This window comes from Planococcus citri, chromosome 5 (genome assembly GCF_950023065.1).
Source record: "Planococcus citri chromosome 5, ihPlaCitr1.1, whole genome shotgun sequence".
In the NCBI taxonomy this organism is placed as follows: domain Eukaryota; kingdom Metazoa; phylum Arthropoda; class Insecta; order Hemiptera; family Pseudococcidae; genus Planococcus; species Planococcus citri.
The window spans coordinates 3835268-3850093 of record NC_088681.1 but is presented as its reverse complement, the minus strand read 5'-3'; the positions used below and the strand labels follow the sequence as shown (position 1 = coordinate 3850093).

The 14826-nt window shown below is 34.7% G+C and overlaps 1 protein-coding gene and 1 long non-coding RNA gene across 3 annotated transcripts in view; both read right to left on the bottom strand.

Moving 5' to 3' along the window:
- Window positions 1-14826, bottom strand: part of LOC135848503 (uncharacterized) — a 66468-nt gene that overhangs the window by 20193 nt on the left and 31449 nt on the right. The gene's annotated exons all lie outside the window — the stretch shown is intronic.
- Window positions 8924-10571, bottom strand: LOC135848905 (uncharacterized). The gene is made up of 2 exons (XM_065368994.1): window positions 10397-10571; window positions 8924-10006 (listed from the first exon to the last, which is right to left on the bottom strand). The coding sequence occupies exons 1-2, from the start codon at window positions 10463-10465 to the stop codon at window positions 8975-8977; spliced, it is 1101 nt and encodes a 366-aa protein (XP_065225066.1). The 5' UTR covers window positions 10466-10571; the 3' UTR covers window positions 8924-8974.

Here is a 14826-nt window from a genome sequence, read left to right as displayed (position 1 = left end):
TATGTAATGCGTTCGTTATTATGTAAATATACGATTAATAATATTTTATTAAATGATTTCGTTATTCGAATAACGCGAATTCTACACTATTGTTAGACCCATCCTTGAAAAAATCGCCTGAGAAGACAATGGCAAAGAACAAGAGACTTTTCCTTGAAAAATTGCTTGAATCATCTAACCCATAATGTACTGAAAAGATTGGAAGAATATTGACATGCCAACTACTAAAAATATCTTGAGAGCCTATCGCCCAGTTCTTCTTTATGGAATCATACTAGAAGTCTTCTCAACAAACCAACAATATTACCTCCACCAACTCATAATAACAAATCGACGACTACAAACCACAAAATATGTGAATTATTTGCTGATTTTTACGAAGATATTTAATTTCTGTAATAGAAATACAGACACTCTTGATATTTCGACTGAACCCAGCAATCATCATCTTCACAAAATGCTTCATAGAACCTCAGTTGAAGAAATTCGCTATATTATCAAAAAAATCAAAATCCGGAAATCACCAGGCTCAGATAACATCAGTAACATTATGCTTAAAAACCTTCCAACAAGACGTATCCTAACGAGCTTCAAAACACTTTTCAACTCTTGCCTTCAAATTGGTTACTTTCCTAATGCCTGAAAAATTGCCAAAGTAATTGTGCTACCCAAAAAAGAATCTCCTTCTTCATCTCCTAATGATTATAGACCTATCAGTCTTCTCTCTTCTCTATCCAAAATCCTTGAAAAAATTATTCGTAAACGTCTTTTGGACTTTCTGAAAAAGGAACAGATTTTGCCATCTTTTCAGTATGGTTTTACATACTTTTCTCTCTCTTTTGAGAGGGAGGGAGGAAGGGAGGATTTTCGATTTAAAAAAAAATTCAATCTAATTGAGTAACTATGCCAAACTTTGAAAATTATTTGATGATATTTTGCCAGACTTTGCTTTTTGTTGGGAATTCTGAGCATTGAGTTATTAAATTAGGCAACGACGCAGCCAGGATTTTCTCAAAGAGGGGTTTGGGCATAAAAAATCGAAATGTGATGTCATTTTCTGAAAATCCTTCGTAGCATTTAATGATATTATAAAAATTAAGGCAAAGGCAAAATCACTGCTCGAGTGAAGCAATAGGGAAATATTTCTGAAAAAATAGGTCCAACAATCGAAAAGGTGCTAATTTTTTCACGTTTTATTTTGAACTTTCGCTCACAAGGGGGGGGGGGGAGGGGTGACGACGCGACGATTCCAGTCATCCTCGCCTACGCCATCTACTGATATTATTAAGCAAAAAACATATCCATGATTCAAAACTTTTCTTGCAAAGGAGACTTTACACCCATTTTTTTCGGCGCCGAAGGTCTGTCCAAAAAACTTTTTGAATTTTTCAAAAAAAATTTTGAAAACTTGGAAAAAATGTTGATCAATTTTCAATAGTAAACCTATCTGATTCTACTATATTTTGGCAACCTTTTAAGAATTTTGAAAAAAATGCCGATGAATAATTTCTCAACATGATGTCAGACTTTTAAAAAATTTGAAAAATGACGAATTTTTGACATTTTAATAAATGTATCACCAATATCAGACTTCTAAAAACTTTTTAAAAAATTTTCGCCTATTTCCAATATTTCTAGAGTAGGATTTTATTTCAAAATATTAGATTTTAAGAACTCTTGGAAAATTGCCAATAAATTCTTAAAATTATGCCAGACATTCAAAACTTAAAAAAATGAAGAGTTTTTGAAATTATTCCTTTTTTGAAATAGACATTCGAGGTATCAAATCTGACCTTCAAGACTTTAGAAAAAACTCCATTTTATTTCCTAAATAGTGTCAAACTCCCTGAAATGGTTCCTTTACATTTTGTCAGACTTTCTTTTTTATTTTGAACAATTCTATGAGCTTGAACGTTGAGTTGAATCAATCAAAAAACATATCCAATCCATAATTACAAACTTTCCTCGTTAAGATGTGTTTCAAAGTTTTTAAAAGTCATAATATGTCCTTATAGGTAAGTTCATCATTTTCAGAATTTTCCCAAGTTCTTACAATTCAGAAAAAATATTGTGAAATCAGACGAGTTTGCTCTTGGAAATTGAATAAGTACCAATCTACATTTTTTTCAAATTTTCAAAAGCAAAACATAACATAAAAAATTCAACACGATTCATGCATCGAACAAATATTTCAGAAAAAAAAATACCAATTTATAATTCAAGATTACAGCACACCTATTCAGGGAGACTTTTTTGTTAAAACAAATAACCACTCGGGGCAGTACAGCGACAAGGCTTTCAACGCGTTTATTTTTCACCCCCTAAAAAAGTCAACTATGTAGAAAGGCAGCCTAAACCGTATCCACCATTGCTCAGGTGGTATTCCACAGCTTAGTTTAAAACAGGATAAAGTTGATTAACATTTTTTCGCACGAGTCAAGTTCAAGTATGGTAAAAAGGGCACATGTGTGTAAATGCAAGTATAGGTAGACATCGTAGAAATCCAATATCTCGAGCTTTTTATTTATGTTTTGATGAGGCTGGCAGAGGGAAAAGAAAGAAAGAAAATTCTATTTTATGCTCGCCATGAATCATGACCATATTTAAGACAATGTCTCGTATGCGTTAGAGCAGAACAATACCTACTTATATGCGGGTGTTACGCGTTATACGTTATGTTCTTATCATAAAATACATAAATTGCATCGATTGCTATACCACACCGCAACTGTACTCGCACATGTACCTAAACGCCGCCACCTGTCAAATTTCCACATCTGCAAACGTATTTACTGCCAATGAGCCGTATACTACGTACAATAAGCGTGTATGCTAAATTATACCTAAACGTCATCTATTGTGAATTATAAGCTACGTTTCGAGCGACTACTCTGGCGAATATCTATATGTATCGAGCCATCGACGATAGATAAAAAATTTAATACCGAAATCGTTTTTCTTTGCAACGACAACAGCGACAAAGACGACGACGATGACGACGAATCTGGTTTTTATATTTATTCGGTACCTATATCTACGATATTCCATGAGTATATGTGGCTTTTTTTCACGCCTTATCTTTGTAACAGATGTGATAGGCCCAATGCAAAGTCTCTATAATGCGTGTCGCTTACTGGGTGTATTTTCTGAAATCGTTTGGAAAACGTTTTAGCGAAACAATTCGAATCGAAGTTTTTCAAATATGAGCCATTCAAGATTCGAGGAAAGATTCATAGAGGAAATATCGGAATTCTCATATTCTTGATCTTGAAATGGACTTCACTCCATATTCACTTTCGAGTAAATATTATGAAACAAAAGATTGAAATTTACCTAAAAAAATTTCAGAAGAGAGTGAGTTCCGGAAATATTTTCAAAATACTGAAATAAAAAGGGTTTTCTAAAAAAACAAAAAACAAACAGAAAGGGTTCTCAGAGATGAAATTATATATCTGCCCAGGGGAAAGTTGTAGCATCCAATCAGATCGGTTAGACTTATTTATTACTTAGATTGATTACCTAAATCAGATCGGTTATATGTACCTACTTATTTAACTATTAGATTGATTAAATCATGCAGATCTATATCCAACGATCCTACCAAATCTGATCAAATTCAATCACCAACTACAACATATGTACTTATTCATGGCATTCGGAAAAATTTGTACCTATAAAACATCTTATCTATCGGAAGAAAATATGATTGCATCTCATCAGATGATCACACCTGATCCGACCTAATAACGGATCAGTAAGATTAGATCTGATAAGACTTGTAGGCATCATTAGTTCAAATTAAGTACATACCTAGATTAAAGCACAACACAGCAGATGGGATCCAGACATTATTTCCAGACATTAATAATTTTTCCATATTAGATCAGCAAAGTGATCTATCTGGCCAAATTTGATCAGATACCTATTCAAGGTCCAACTGGTAAGATCAATCTGGATCCCATCAGTGTCCCATATGTGTCCCATCAGAGTCACATATGAGTCTCATCAGAGTCACTTACTTATGGGTCCCATCAGAGTCCCAGATGGGTCCAATCAAAGTCCCATATGTGTTCCATCAGAGTCACATATGAGTCTCATCAGAGTCACTTACTTATGGGTCCCATCAGAGTCCCAAATGGGTCCAATCAAAGTCCCATATGTGTCCCATCAGAGTCACACATGAGTCTCATTGGAGTCACGTATGGGTCACATCAGAGACCCAAATGGGTTCCATCAGAGTCCCAAATGGGTCCCATCAGGGTCCCAAATTATTGACAAATAGTTGGCTAGTATGTTCGGTACGTCGGATCGTTGTAAATACGCGGAAATATAAATAAACAATTCATTCGTTTGGTCTCCGAGATACTGTGTACTTCTTTCTAGTATTGTAGATGTTGATATGGTAGCGTAAGCGAGGTTTAATAATTCGCGGAAATTAATCTGATTTATTTTCAAGTAGTAGATAATTTTTTAGTCAGGTATGGCAGCGGCGGCGCGGCAGCAAGAAATAGATAGACTCAGGGCAGAAGTTGCGGATTTAAAAAAACAGCTAACAGAGAAGAGTTTACGGACTAATAATCCACCGACGATTTTAACGAATTCAGGCTCGTACAATGTGTGGAAGAACGTTTTATATACTGAATTGAAAGCATTGGATCTATACTACGTAATTGAGGAGAACGACAGGTATCTTAATTTACAAGACGATGAAAAACTTAGAATTGATGCAACCGTGGTATCGTATATTTTATCTCGTTTGGATGAAACAAATAAAAGAAATGTGACTCACGAAACTACTGCAAAGAGTATTATAAATAGGTTAGACTCAATAAAATTAAACAAAAGTTTAACGAATGCATTATCGCTTGATCGGAAATTTTCTAATATTAGGATCGGTAAAGGTGAATCGATTAATGATTATATTATACGTTTTGACGATATTATTAATGAGTATATAGCTAGCAACGAACCGTTAGATGATCGAAAAACGAAACTGAATTTTCTGCAAGGGTTACGTGTAGTGTATAAAGAAGCTGTTGGAAAAATCGATAAGAACGAACTGGATAATATGACGCTTGATGATCTGAAGGCGAAAATTATCGACCATATAAACAACACATCCGAAGCTCAAGATAGGTACAATAATGGTGATTCGATGATGGACGTTGAAAATAATAACGGTAATGTTTTTTATGCTAATAATGATCGTTGTGATGATCGTCGTGGTGGTACTAGGGGTTGTTCTCAAGGTAGGGGAATTTTACGTGGAATTTCGCGTGGAGTTTTGCACAGACGTGTTGATCGTCGAGAAAATAATCGTAATCGTAGTTATGACAATCGTAATCGTGATCGTTCAAATTCGTTCGATGGACGTTCTAAACCTATCCGTTTCAAAGTTGTATTTTTGTTTGGAGAAAGAAAGATAAATTTGTAATTGTGGTTTTGTACGTAGATGATATTTTGATTATTGGTAATGGCAAAGATAAAATACTAGAAACTAAAAAGCAGCTTTGTAAGGAGTTTAAGATGAAAGACTTAGGTATTCCAAAGAAGTTTTTAGGAATTGAAATTGAAAGAAATAGAGAAGAAAGAAAGATGATTTTAAGTCAAAAGTCGTATGTGGAGAAGTTGTTGGAAAGATTTGATATCAATAAATTTCATGCAGTTGATACTCCTATGAAGACGAATCAAAATGAAAAATGGAGTAAAGAAGATACAAAAGTTGAGATGGTATCTGAAACAATGTTTTGTGAAGCTGTAGGAAGTTTAATTTTCCTCAGCAATACAACTAGACCGGATATATGTTATGCCGTGAATGTTGTAAGTAGGTATCAGCAAAACCCAAAATTAGAAGATTGGCTAAAAGTGGTTTATATTTTGAGATATTTGAAAGGTACGAAGAATTTGGGAATTGTGTACGGAGTTAAAGAAGTTGAAGGTGAAGGAAAAATTGATTGTTATGTTGATGCTTCATTAGGCACAAACGATAAAGAAGGTAAAAGTACATGTGGTTTTGTTATTTATTTGAACGGAGATATTATATCGTGGAGGTGTAAGAAGCAAAAACACGTTGCGCTATCTTCAGCTGAAGCAGAATTCGTAAGCATGAGTATGGCATGTAAAGAAGTAGTATGCATGAAAGAATTATGTAAGAGGATTCTCAAAATTTTCATTATTCCAACAATGTATGAAGACAACAAAGCGGCTATAAAAATTGCCAAAAACGAAGATTCAAACACTTTTAAGCACGTAGTAAAGTTGAGTTACCATTACATAAGGTATGAAGTGGTAAGGCGAAATTTGAGGTTGGAATTCATTAAAGGAGAGAATCAAATCGCTGATTTCTTTACTAAAGCATTAAATAAAATAAAATTTTTGAAGTTTCGAAAGGAGTTGGTTGACGAAGTATAGATTGGTGAACGGTGAACAATTTTGATGATTTAAATTATTATTATTTTATACTTAATCCTTGATTTTATTTTTCAGATGCGATGAATATTTGATTTGATTGTTATGGTTAATATTGATGACGATTGGATGATGGGATGATGTTTGGACCATGGAATTTAAAAAGTTGAAAATTATTTGCTGTAAAGTTTAAAGTTAAGATTTAAAAAAAAAAAAAAAAAAAAAAAATATGAGGTGTATTGACAAATAGTTGGCTAGTATGTTCGGTACGTCGGATCGTTGTAAATACGCGGAAATATAAATAAACAATTCATTCGTTTGGTCTCCGAGATACTGTGTACTTCTTTCTAGTATTGTAGATGTTGATACAAATGGATCACATCGGAGTCACGTCTCATCCGAGATCCATACTTATGGGTCCCATCAGGGTCCCAAATGGGTCCCATCAAAGTCGCATATGTGTCCCATCAGAGTCACATATGAGTCTCATCAGAGACCCAAGTGGGTCCCATCAGGGTCCCATATTATGGGTCACATCGGAGTCACGTCTCATCCGAGATCCATATGGGTCCCATCAGAGTCCCGAATGGGCCCAATTAGAGTCACATATGGCTCCCATTACAGTCCCAGACGGGCCATCAAAGTCCCATAATATGCGTTCCATCTAGGTCCTGTCTAAGTCTATTTCTAAATGAGATTCTCATTTTGAAACACCATTTATCAATTCCATTTTCAAATTTATCGTCCAAACTGAATTTCCAAATTCAAATTATTATATTCAGTCCCATCTGATCTGAGTCCCATATGGGTTTCATCTGGGGTCCATCTGAGTCCCATGTGGGTCCCATCCGAGGCCCATCCGAGTCTCATGTGGGTACTTTCTAGGTCTCAATTTCCATTTCCAAATGAGATTCTCATGTTGTAACTCAATTTATCAATTCCATATTTTCAAATTACATATTATTATTATCAAATCTCAGTTTCCAAATTCAAATTAGAAAATTTGATTTCCAAGCACAATTTTTTCAAATATTTGACCCATCCAGGTCCCATCTAGGTCCTGACCAGGTATCAATTTCCATTTTCAAAAACATTTTCATTTCTGAACTCAATTTATCAATTTCATATTTTCAAATTCACTATCCAAATTCATTTTCTAAATATTTGTCGTTTGTCCCATATGTGTCCCATCTGGGTCCCGTCCGAGTCCCATATGAGTCTCATCTGAGTCCCATTTGAGTCCCATCCGGGTTCCATCTGAGTCCCATCGGCCATCTAGATCCTGTCTAGGTCTCAATTTCCATTTCTAAATGAGAATCTTACAGAACTCAATTTATTAATTCCATTTTCAAATTTATTGTCCAAACTCAATTTCCAGATTCAAATCACAAAATTTAATTCCCAAACACAATTTTTTCAAATATTTGACCCATCCAAGTCCCATCTAAGAAAATCTAGGCCCCATCTAGGTCCTGTCTATGTCTTAGTTTCCATTTTCAAATGAGATTTTCATTTCTGAAATTAATTTACGTATTAATTCCATATTTTCTAATTTAGTCTCCAAACTCCATTTCCAAATTCAAATTACAATAATATAGTTCCCCAATTCAATTTTCAAATATTTGTCCAATCCCAGTCCCAACTGAGTCCCATCCTAGTCCCATATGGATCCCATTTGAGTCTCATGTGCGTCCCATGTAGGCCCCATATCTAGGTCCTGCCTGGGTCTCGATTTCCATTTCTAAGTGAGATTTTCATTTCTGAACTCAATTTATTTATTTTCAAATTCACAATCCAAACTCCATTTCCAAATTCAAATTACAAAATATAACTCCTAAATTCAATTTTCTAATATGTATTTGTCCCATATGCGTCCCCCATCTCAGTCCCATCTGAGTCCCATATGTATGGTTTCCTGAATTTTCAATCATCAAATTTTCAAGAAATTTTCTATCCCAAGACTTTTCAATTTACAAATTTTCAATGCTCCAGACAAGATCTTGACGGGACCTACATGGGTCCTAGATGGGACTCAGATGGGACCTAGACTGGACAAATATATGAAAATTGAATTTGGAAATTGAGTTTGAATTCCCAGATTTTTGATCCCTACATTTTCAATCCTCAAATTTCCAATCCTCGAATTTTCAATCTCGGAATTTTCAATTTCAGAATTTTCAATACTCAGAATTTTCCTGACCAGATCTTGACGGGACCTAGATTGGACTTAGATGGAACCCAAATCAGATGACCAAATTTGACCAAACACAATTATCACAGATTCAATCTGAACAGATCAAGAAATTCATTGTATCTGACCATATCTAGGTACCTATCTGATTTATTATCCAATCTGATAAAATTATGCACACTCAGAGGAAATCCACCAGGTCTGTTCAGATTAAGTATAACGTGTAAATTGGATCAAATTCGGGCATTTCTCTGAGTTAAATATGATCTGATTAATTCTCCTGCGAAGACACAAAAATTGAAAAAAAAAAAATGAACATTACACTGCGCAGACTTTTATTTTCCAAGTACATACGTAAAATACATATCATATATTTTATTCCTCTGCAGGAGCAGTATTAACAGATATAGGTCTAACATTGACATCGAGTCTAAATCTAAAATTAAATTTTTCGCTAAGAGGTTTCTTTATTTTTTCATTAAAGAACTGATTAATTTTTTTACCAGCATTGCCAAACATTCTTTTTACCTTGACCCCAGCACCTTCACGTCTTACTCCAGGTTCAGGTTCACCATCGCCATCGCCATCGTCATCGCCATCTTGCGAGGACGGCCGCCTTCTTATCCTATTCTCTAAGAATTGATTGAATTTCTTAGCGTGTTGTTGGATGAACTCCTGAATGACTTGTTGTACTTTAACACCACCAGCTTTCAAATTAGCTTCGCGTGATGGGCCGCTGTTAATAGGTTTCCTCATCTTATCATCGTAGAATTGTTTTGCATTATCGACGACTGTTTGAACGACTTTTTGCGTGTTTTGTTTTATTTTCTCCGGTTTTGAATTCTCGACGACTGTTTGAACGACCCGGTTAACTGCTTGTTTCGCTTTGTTGCCAGTGTCTTTCTGTTCTGGATCGAGTTCTGATTCTGCGTCGGCGTATTCCGCCTCAGATTCACTGGGCGGCTCAACGAATTCTGTGTTTTTTTTGCTCTCACCAGATGCCTTGATGGATTCAAGTTTTTGATCACCAGAAGCTGGTTGGATGGGTGGTTTAGTAGAGTTCAATAATTCCACTCCTAGCATAGGAGTTTGAGTCTCTGTTTCACCTTGTCCAATATCTCTCGTTCCTAAATAATTGCTAATATCGTCGAATTCGATTTCAGGCGTTTGTTTATCTTCGATTAATTCCGATTCCACCAATAAATCATAAAACTCGTTCATTTTTTCTACGAGGGCGGCAGCTGCGGTTTTCATTTTAATGTCCGGCGATGGAGACTTTTTGGGTTTGTCTGCTGCTTCGAAAACCAAATAGGGAAACCCAGTTTTCCCAAAATCAGCCTCTTCGAAGTTCAGTGATCCTAGATCACATAGATTTCGCGAAGGGGCTGCATTTACGAACGTTGATACCTGGAAAAATTATAAGTTTCGATGAAATTTTAGTTCAATGAATAAAAATACACTGAGATACCTAGTTATTATTATCATTTTTTCCCCTCAAGACCCAAGAGATAAGGATCGGATTTGATCAGATTTCTTTGATCAGACGATCTGGACATTCCGTGGATCCAGTTTGATCTGACCTGACCTGATCAAATCCAATCATTTTCATCAGGCAATTCAAAAGTTTCGGCACATATCGAAAAATCGAAATTTCAAATAAATACAACGTGGTTTTCAAAAAAGGTTAGAAAATTTACCTACACAAATTTTTATTCGTTAGATTTTGATCGTGAAAATATGACGAATAGAACAAAAATTATAAAACTACGTTTTATAGCGCCATATTTCGGTCCTTACCTTAAAAACTTCCACACTGAGCAGCACAAAATACAGTAATCGCGAACTTAGGGCTTGAACAACCGCCATATTTAAAAATAGGTAGCTACTTTGAAGACTGAGATGAACACTGCATCGATTTCTACGAGAATGATCCACGCAACTCCTTCCTAATGAAAAGTACACGTCGCAAATTCCTTCGAAAGAGAAATCCATGTTTTGACATTAACGATTCTGTTTACCCACAAATCATGTAAATATCTTGCTATTAACGTCGAAACGTTTTGTCGGTGAATCGATTAATGCTCCATTGTGTAATAGGCTTCGAAAAATACCCATTTCAAACTAAAAATTTCAGGCACATGATGATACTGAACATAATGTACTACAATGAACAAATTTCAGGTACTCAGTAACCCTAAGCAAACATTTCAGCAAAAGAATATTGTCAAATTCAGAAAAAATCCGAATCGTTTTGACGAATATTGCGAGCATAAATTCATAAAATTACCTAAGTAGGTACATATTTAAATTGTTTAGAATTTATAAAATATATATATCAAAAAATTTATATGACCCAAAGTAAGACTTCAAAATGTTTGGAAAATGCTCGAAAAAATTTGACAGTATATTTTCTATCAGAATCCCAAACTATTTGGCTTGTCTGGAAGATAATTTTCTCGAAAACTCCAAAAACCCTGACCTAGTTTTGGGTTCAAAATTCGTCAAAAGCCCTCGAAACGTTTCGATGGAACTTTTCGATTTTCGTAACTCGATTTTGGAGTGAACACTTTTTTTAAATGGTCAAAATAATTGTTGAGTGAATTTTTTTTTCAAAACCCCCAAAAAGTATGACCTGATTATTAATACTCGAAATTCTTCAGAAGCACTCAAAAAAGTTTTTATAAAAACTTGAATTTTCTCCCGAAATTATTCAAGTTGAAACAAAAAGCTTGAAGATGAAAATTCAGCATTTTAATCGATGAAAAATGATCGAAAATAGCAATTTTGATCATAAATGGCACTCTAATCGTAAATAAAGCACTTATACTTTAAATTCGGAATATATGAATTAAATAAATGAAAGAACTCACAAATGACACTGTGACATACAATTTTATTGGTTCAAAACGCATCGCGATCACAATACTGTTGACATTTAAGGAACAAGATTGCATGAAGGTTATTTGGCAATTTGAGGAAACTGAGTTGAGGAACTACTTATCAGAATAACTCGAGGATGCTTATCAGAATGAAACTTATCAGAAGAACTTGTGAAATAGGTTGCTAAATCTCTGTGCAAGTTACATAGGTAGAAAATGAACCAAGACTGCCGAAAATAACCTTATATAAGACATGCACTGCACAATAAGTCTCTCCTACGGATCAATTAGTTTGTAAATGATTCGCCAAAAATTGATTAAACTAATCGACTCGTTTGCAAATGATGCACCAAAAAATATACAATTCGTTCATGAGTGATTCACCGAAAATTTTTCGAATGAATCGCGAACGATCACTAGCCACCCGCGAGCGACCCACAGGCAGTGTTGTGCGTAACGATATTTTTTTTCGTTCCGTTATTTCGTTACGTTACAAAATTAGCATTTTTTTCGTTACGTTTTTCGTTACAGTACTTGTAACGAAAAAAATGCTGTAACGGTATTTTTCGTTACACCGGTACTTGAACTTTTTCGTTACGTTATTTTCGTTATTTCCGTTACGATTTTTTGGTTACAGAAACGTTTTTTTCAACGTAGAATTGATGATATTTTCAAAGAAAAATGCATTTGTAACGAAAAATGCATTTGTAACGAAAAATTGTAACAGAAATGGCTAAAATAATGGAACTAAAAGGTTTAAATACCAGTGTAACGAAAAAAATACCGTTACATTTTTTCGTTACAGATATAATCATGATACAATTCCGTTTATTAAAAAGGGAATTTTTGAAAAAGTCAAGCTTGGAAGGTAAAAAATCTCATTTTTTGACTCAACTTGAAAATATTGTAACTAAAAAAATAACAAAAAAGGTAACAGAATTTTTTCGTTTTTCGTTATGTTACATCAAGAAAAATATCGTTACGTTACGTTTCAGTTACACAACATCACATGATCAAAATAACGTTTTCGTTACAGTTCCGTTACCTGTAACGAAAAAAATTTCGTTATTTTCGTTTTTCGTTACAGTTACTGTTACGGGACACCAACACTGCCCACAGGCGACCTGCTTATGATAGGTAGGTATACTGAAGAAAAAAATTATAATAAAAGCATGAATTGTAGGTACAATTTGCTAAAAACGATTCAAATCAGCTCAAATGTACAATTGCACGAAAGCATGATTGCACAAACGCAAATTTCAGTTCAGTTGAGTATTATTCAGAGAAATAGAAATTGAAATTATATCGGTATGAGTGTTTTTTAAAAATTATTTCTTACTAAGTACAGTGAGTGCATTTTTAGATTGCTTTCATTTTAAATTCATATCTTTGGTTATCACAGATTATTGTCAGAAGTAGTTTGTATGTTTCCACATTTACACATGTTACACATTTTTACACTTTTAAAGGTTTACACAATTACACATTTACACAATTACATGTTTACACATTTACACAATTACTGCACATTTGCACTTTCATGTCTGCACGTTTGCACATCTGCACGTCTGCACATTTGCACGTCTGCACATTTGCTTACACAATTACATGATTACACATTTACATGTTTACACAATTACATGATTACATGTTTGCAGTTCACTTCAGTTTACTATTTTTTAGAGAAGTAGATTTTGTAATTATAGGTATGAGTGTTTTTTAATAAATATTTATAGTCAATGAGTGCATTCTTAAATTGTTTTCATTTTAAATTCATATCTTTGGTTTTTACAGGGAAATGTCAGAATGAGTTTGTATATATTTGCAGAGATTGGATGAATAAAATAAAAGGATCATGTGAGTAGCTATTAGGTGGACAATTATATTATATTATGTATTTTGAACTTGTTTGTTTTCTCAGTAGTTTCATATATTTGATTTGCAATTCCATTCATATTTTTTATGCAGAATTAAGCTTGAGTATATTATCAATGTGTACATTTTTTCACCTTTTGGTTCTTGTTATTGCTCTATTTTATTTTACATTTGGTTTACCATGTTTTGTTCTTTTTATAATAAAGAACCAATAAACAGTGGCACATTAAGACTATATATGTAAAGAGGCTTAATTACTTAAGCCAATAAGCAATTGCAATTCTAGCACATTTCTGCAAGTTTGGATGTTCCCACATTTACACATTCACAAGTCTGCACATTTGCCAGACTGCACGTTTGCACGACTGCACGTTTGCACGACTGCACGTTTGCACGACTGCACGTTTGCACGACTGCACGTTTGCACGACCGCACGTTTGCACGACCGCACGTTTGCACGACCGCACGTTTGCACGACCGCACGTTTGCACGACCGCACGTTTGCACGACCGCACGTTTGCACGACCGCACGTTTGCACGACCGCACGTTTGCACGACCGCACGTTTGCACGACCGCACGTTTGCACGACCGCACGTTTGCACGACCGCACGTTTGCACGACCGCACGTTTGCACGACCGCACGTTTGCACGACTGCACGACTGCAAGAGAAGTACTTTGTATTTGCAGGGGTTATATGTTGGCATGTTTCCACATTTACCAGTTTACACGTTTACATGTTTACACGTTTACATGTTTACACATTTGCAATTCAGTTCAATTGAGTATCATTTAGAGAAGTGGATATTGTAATTATATCGGTATGAGTGTTCTTTAAAAATTATTCATAGTACAATGAGTGCATTTGTAGATTTTTTTCATATTAAATTCTTATCTTTGGTTTTTACAGGCTTATGTCATGTCATGAAGTACTTTGTATTTGCAGTGGTTATATGTTGGCATGTTTCACATTTTCAAGTTTACACGTTCACACGTACTTCTCCAAATCTCCGTATTTGGAAATTATTACAGTATCACAATTCTGTCAATCGACATTCGACACAAAGTTCAATACTGGACATTCAGTGCAAATGTTCGAGAAATGTTGCATGTTCAACATGCCTTGAATTCTCCTCTAAAATTTCAGGTTATCCAAACCAACTCAGAGAATATTTCCCACCAAAGGTAAAATTATTCGCATAACCTTGAACAAACCACCCCACATAATTACCTCTTTATAGCGAATATAAAGTCGCAAAAATAAACTGAAAAGTAAATTTTTAGAATTTACCCTCGAAGAAAATCATTCGTTCGCAAGACGCGACGTACCTACGTATAAGATGGGTAAGTAAATTCCAAGTTTCTAAAGTAGGTGTCATATTGTGACTGGAAAAAAAAATTCAACAATTTTTTTCTCATTTACCACAAGATAGTTACTCGTATGTACTTTCGCCCATCGCGTATAATAAAATGA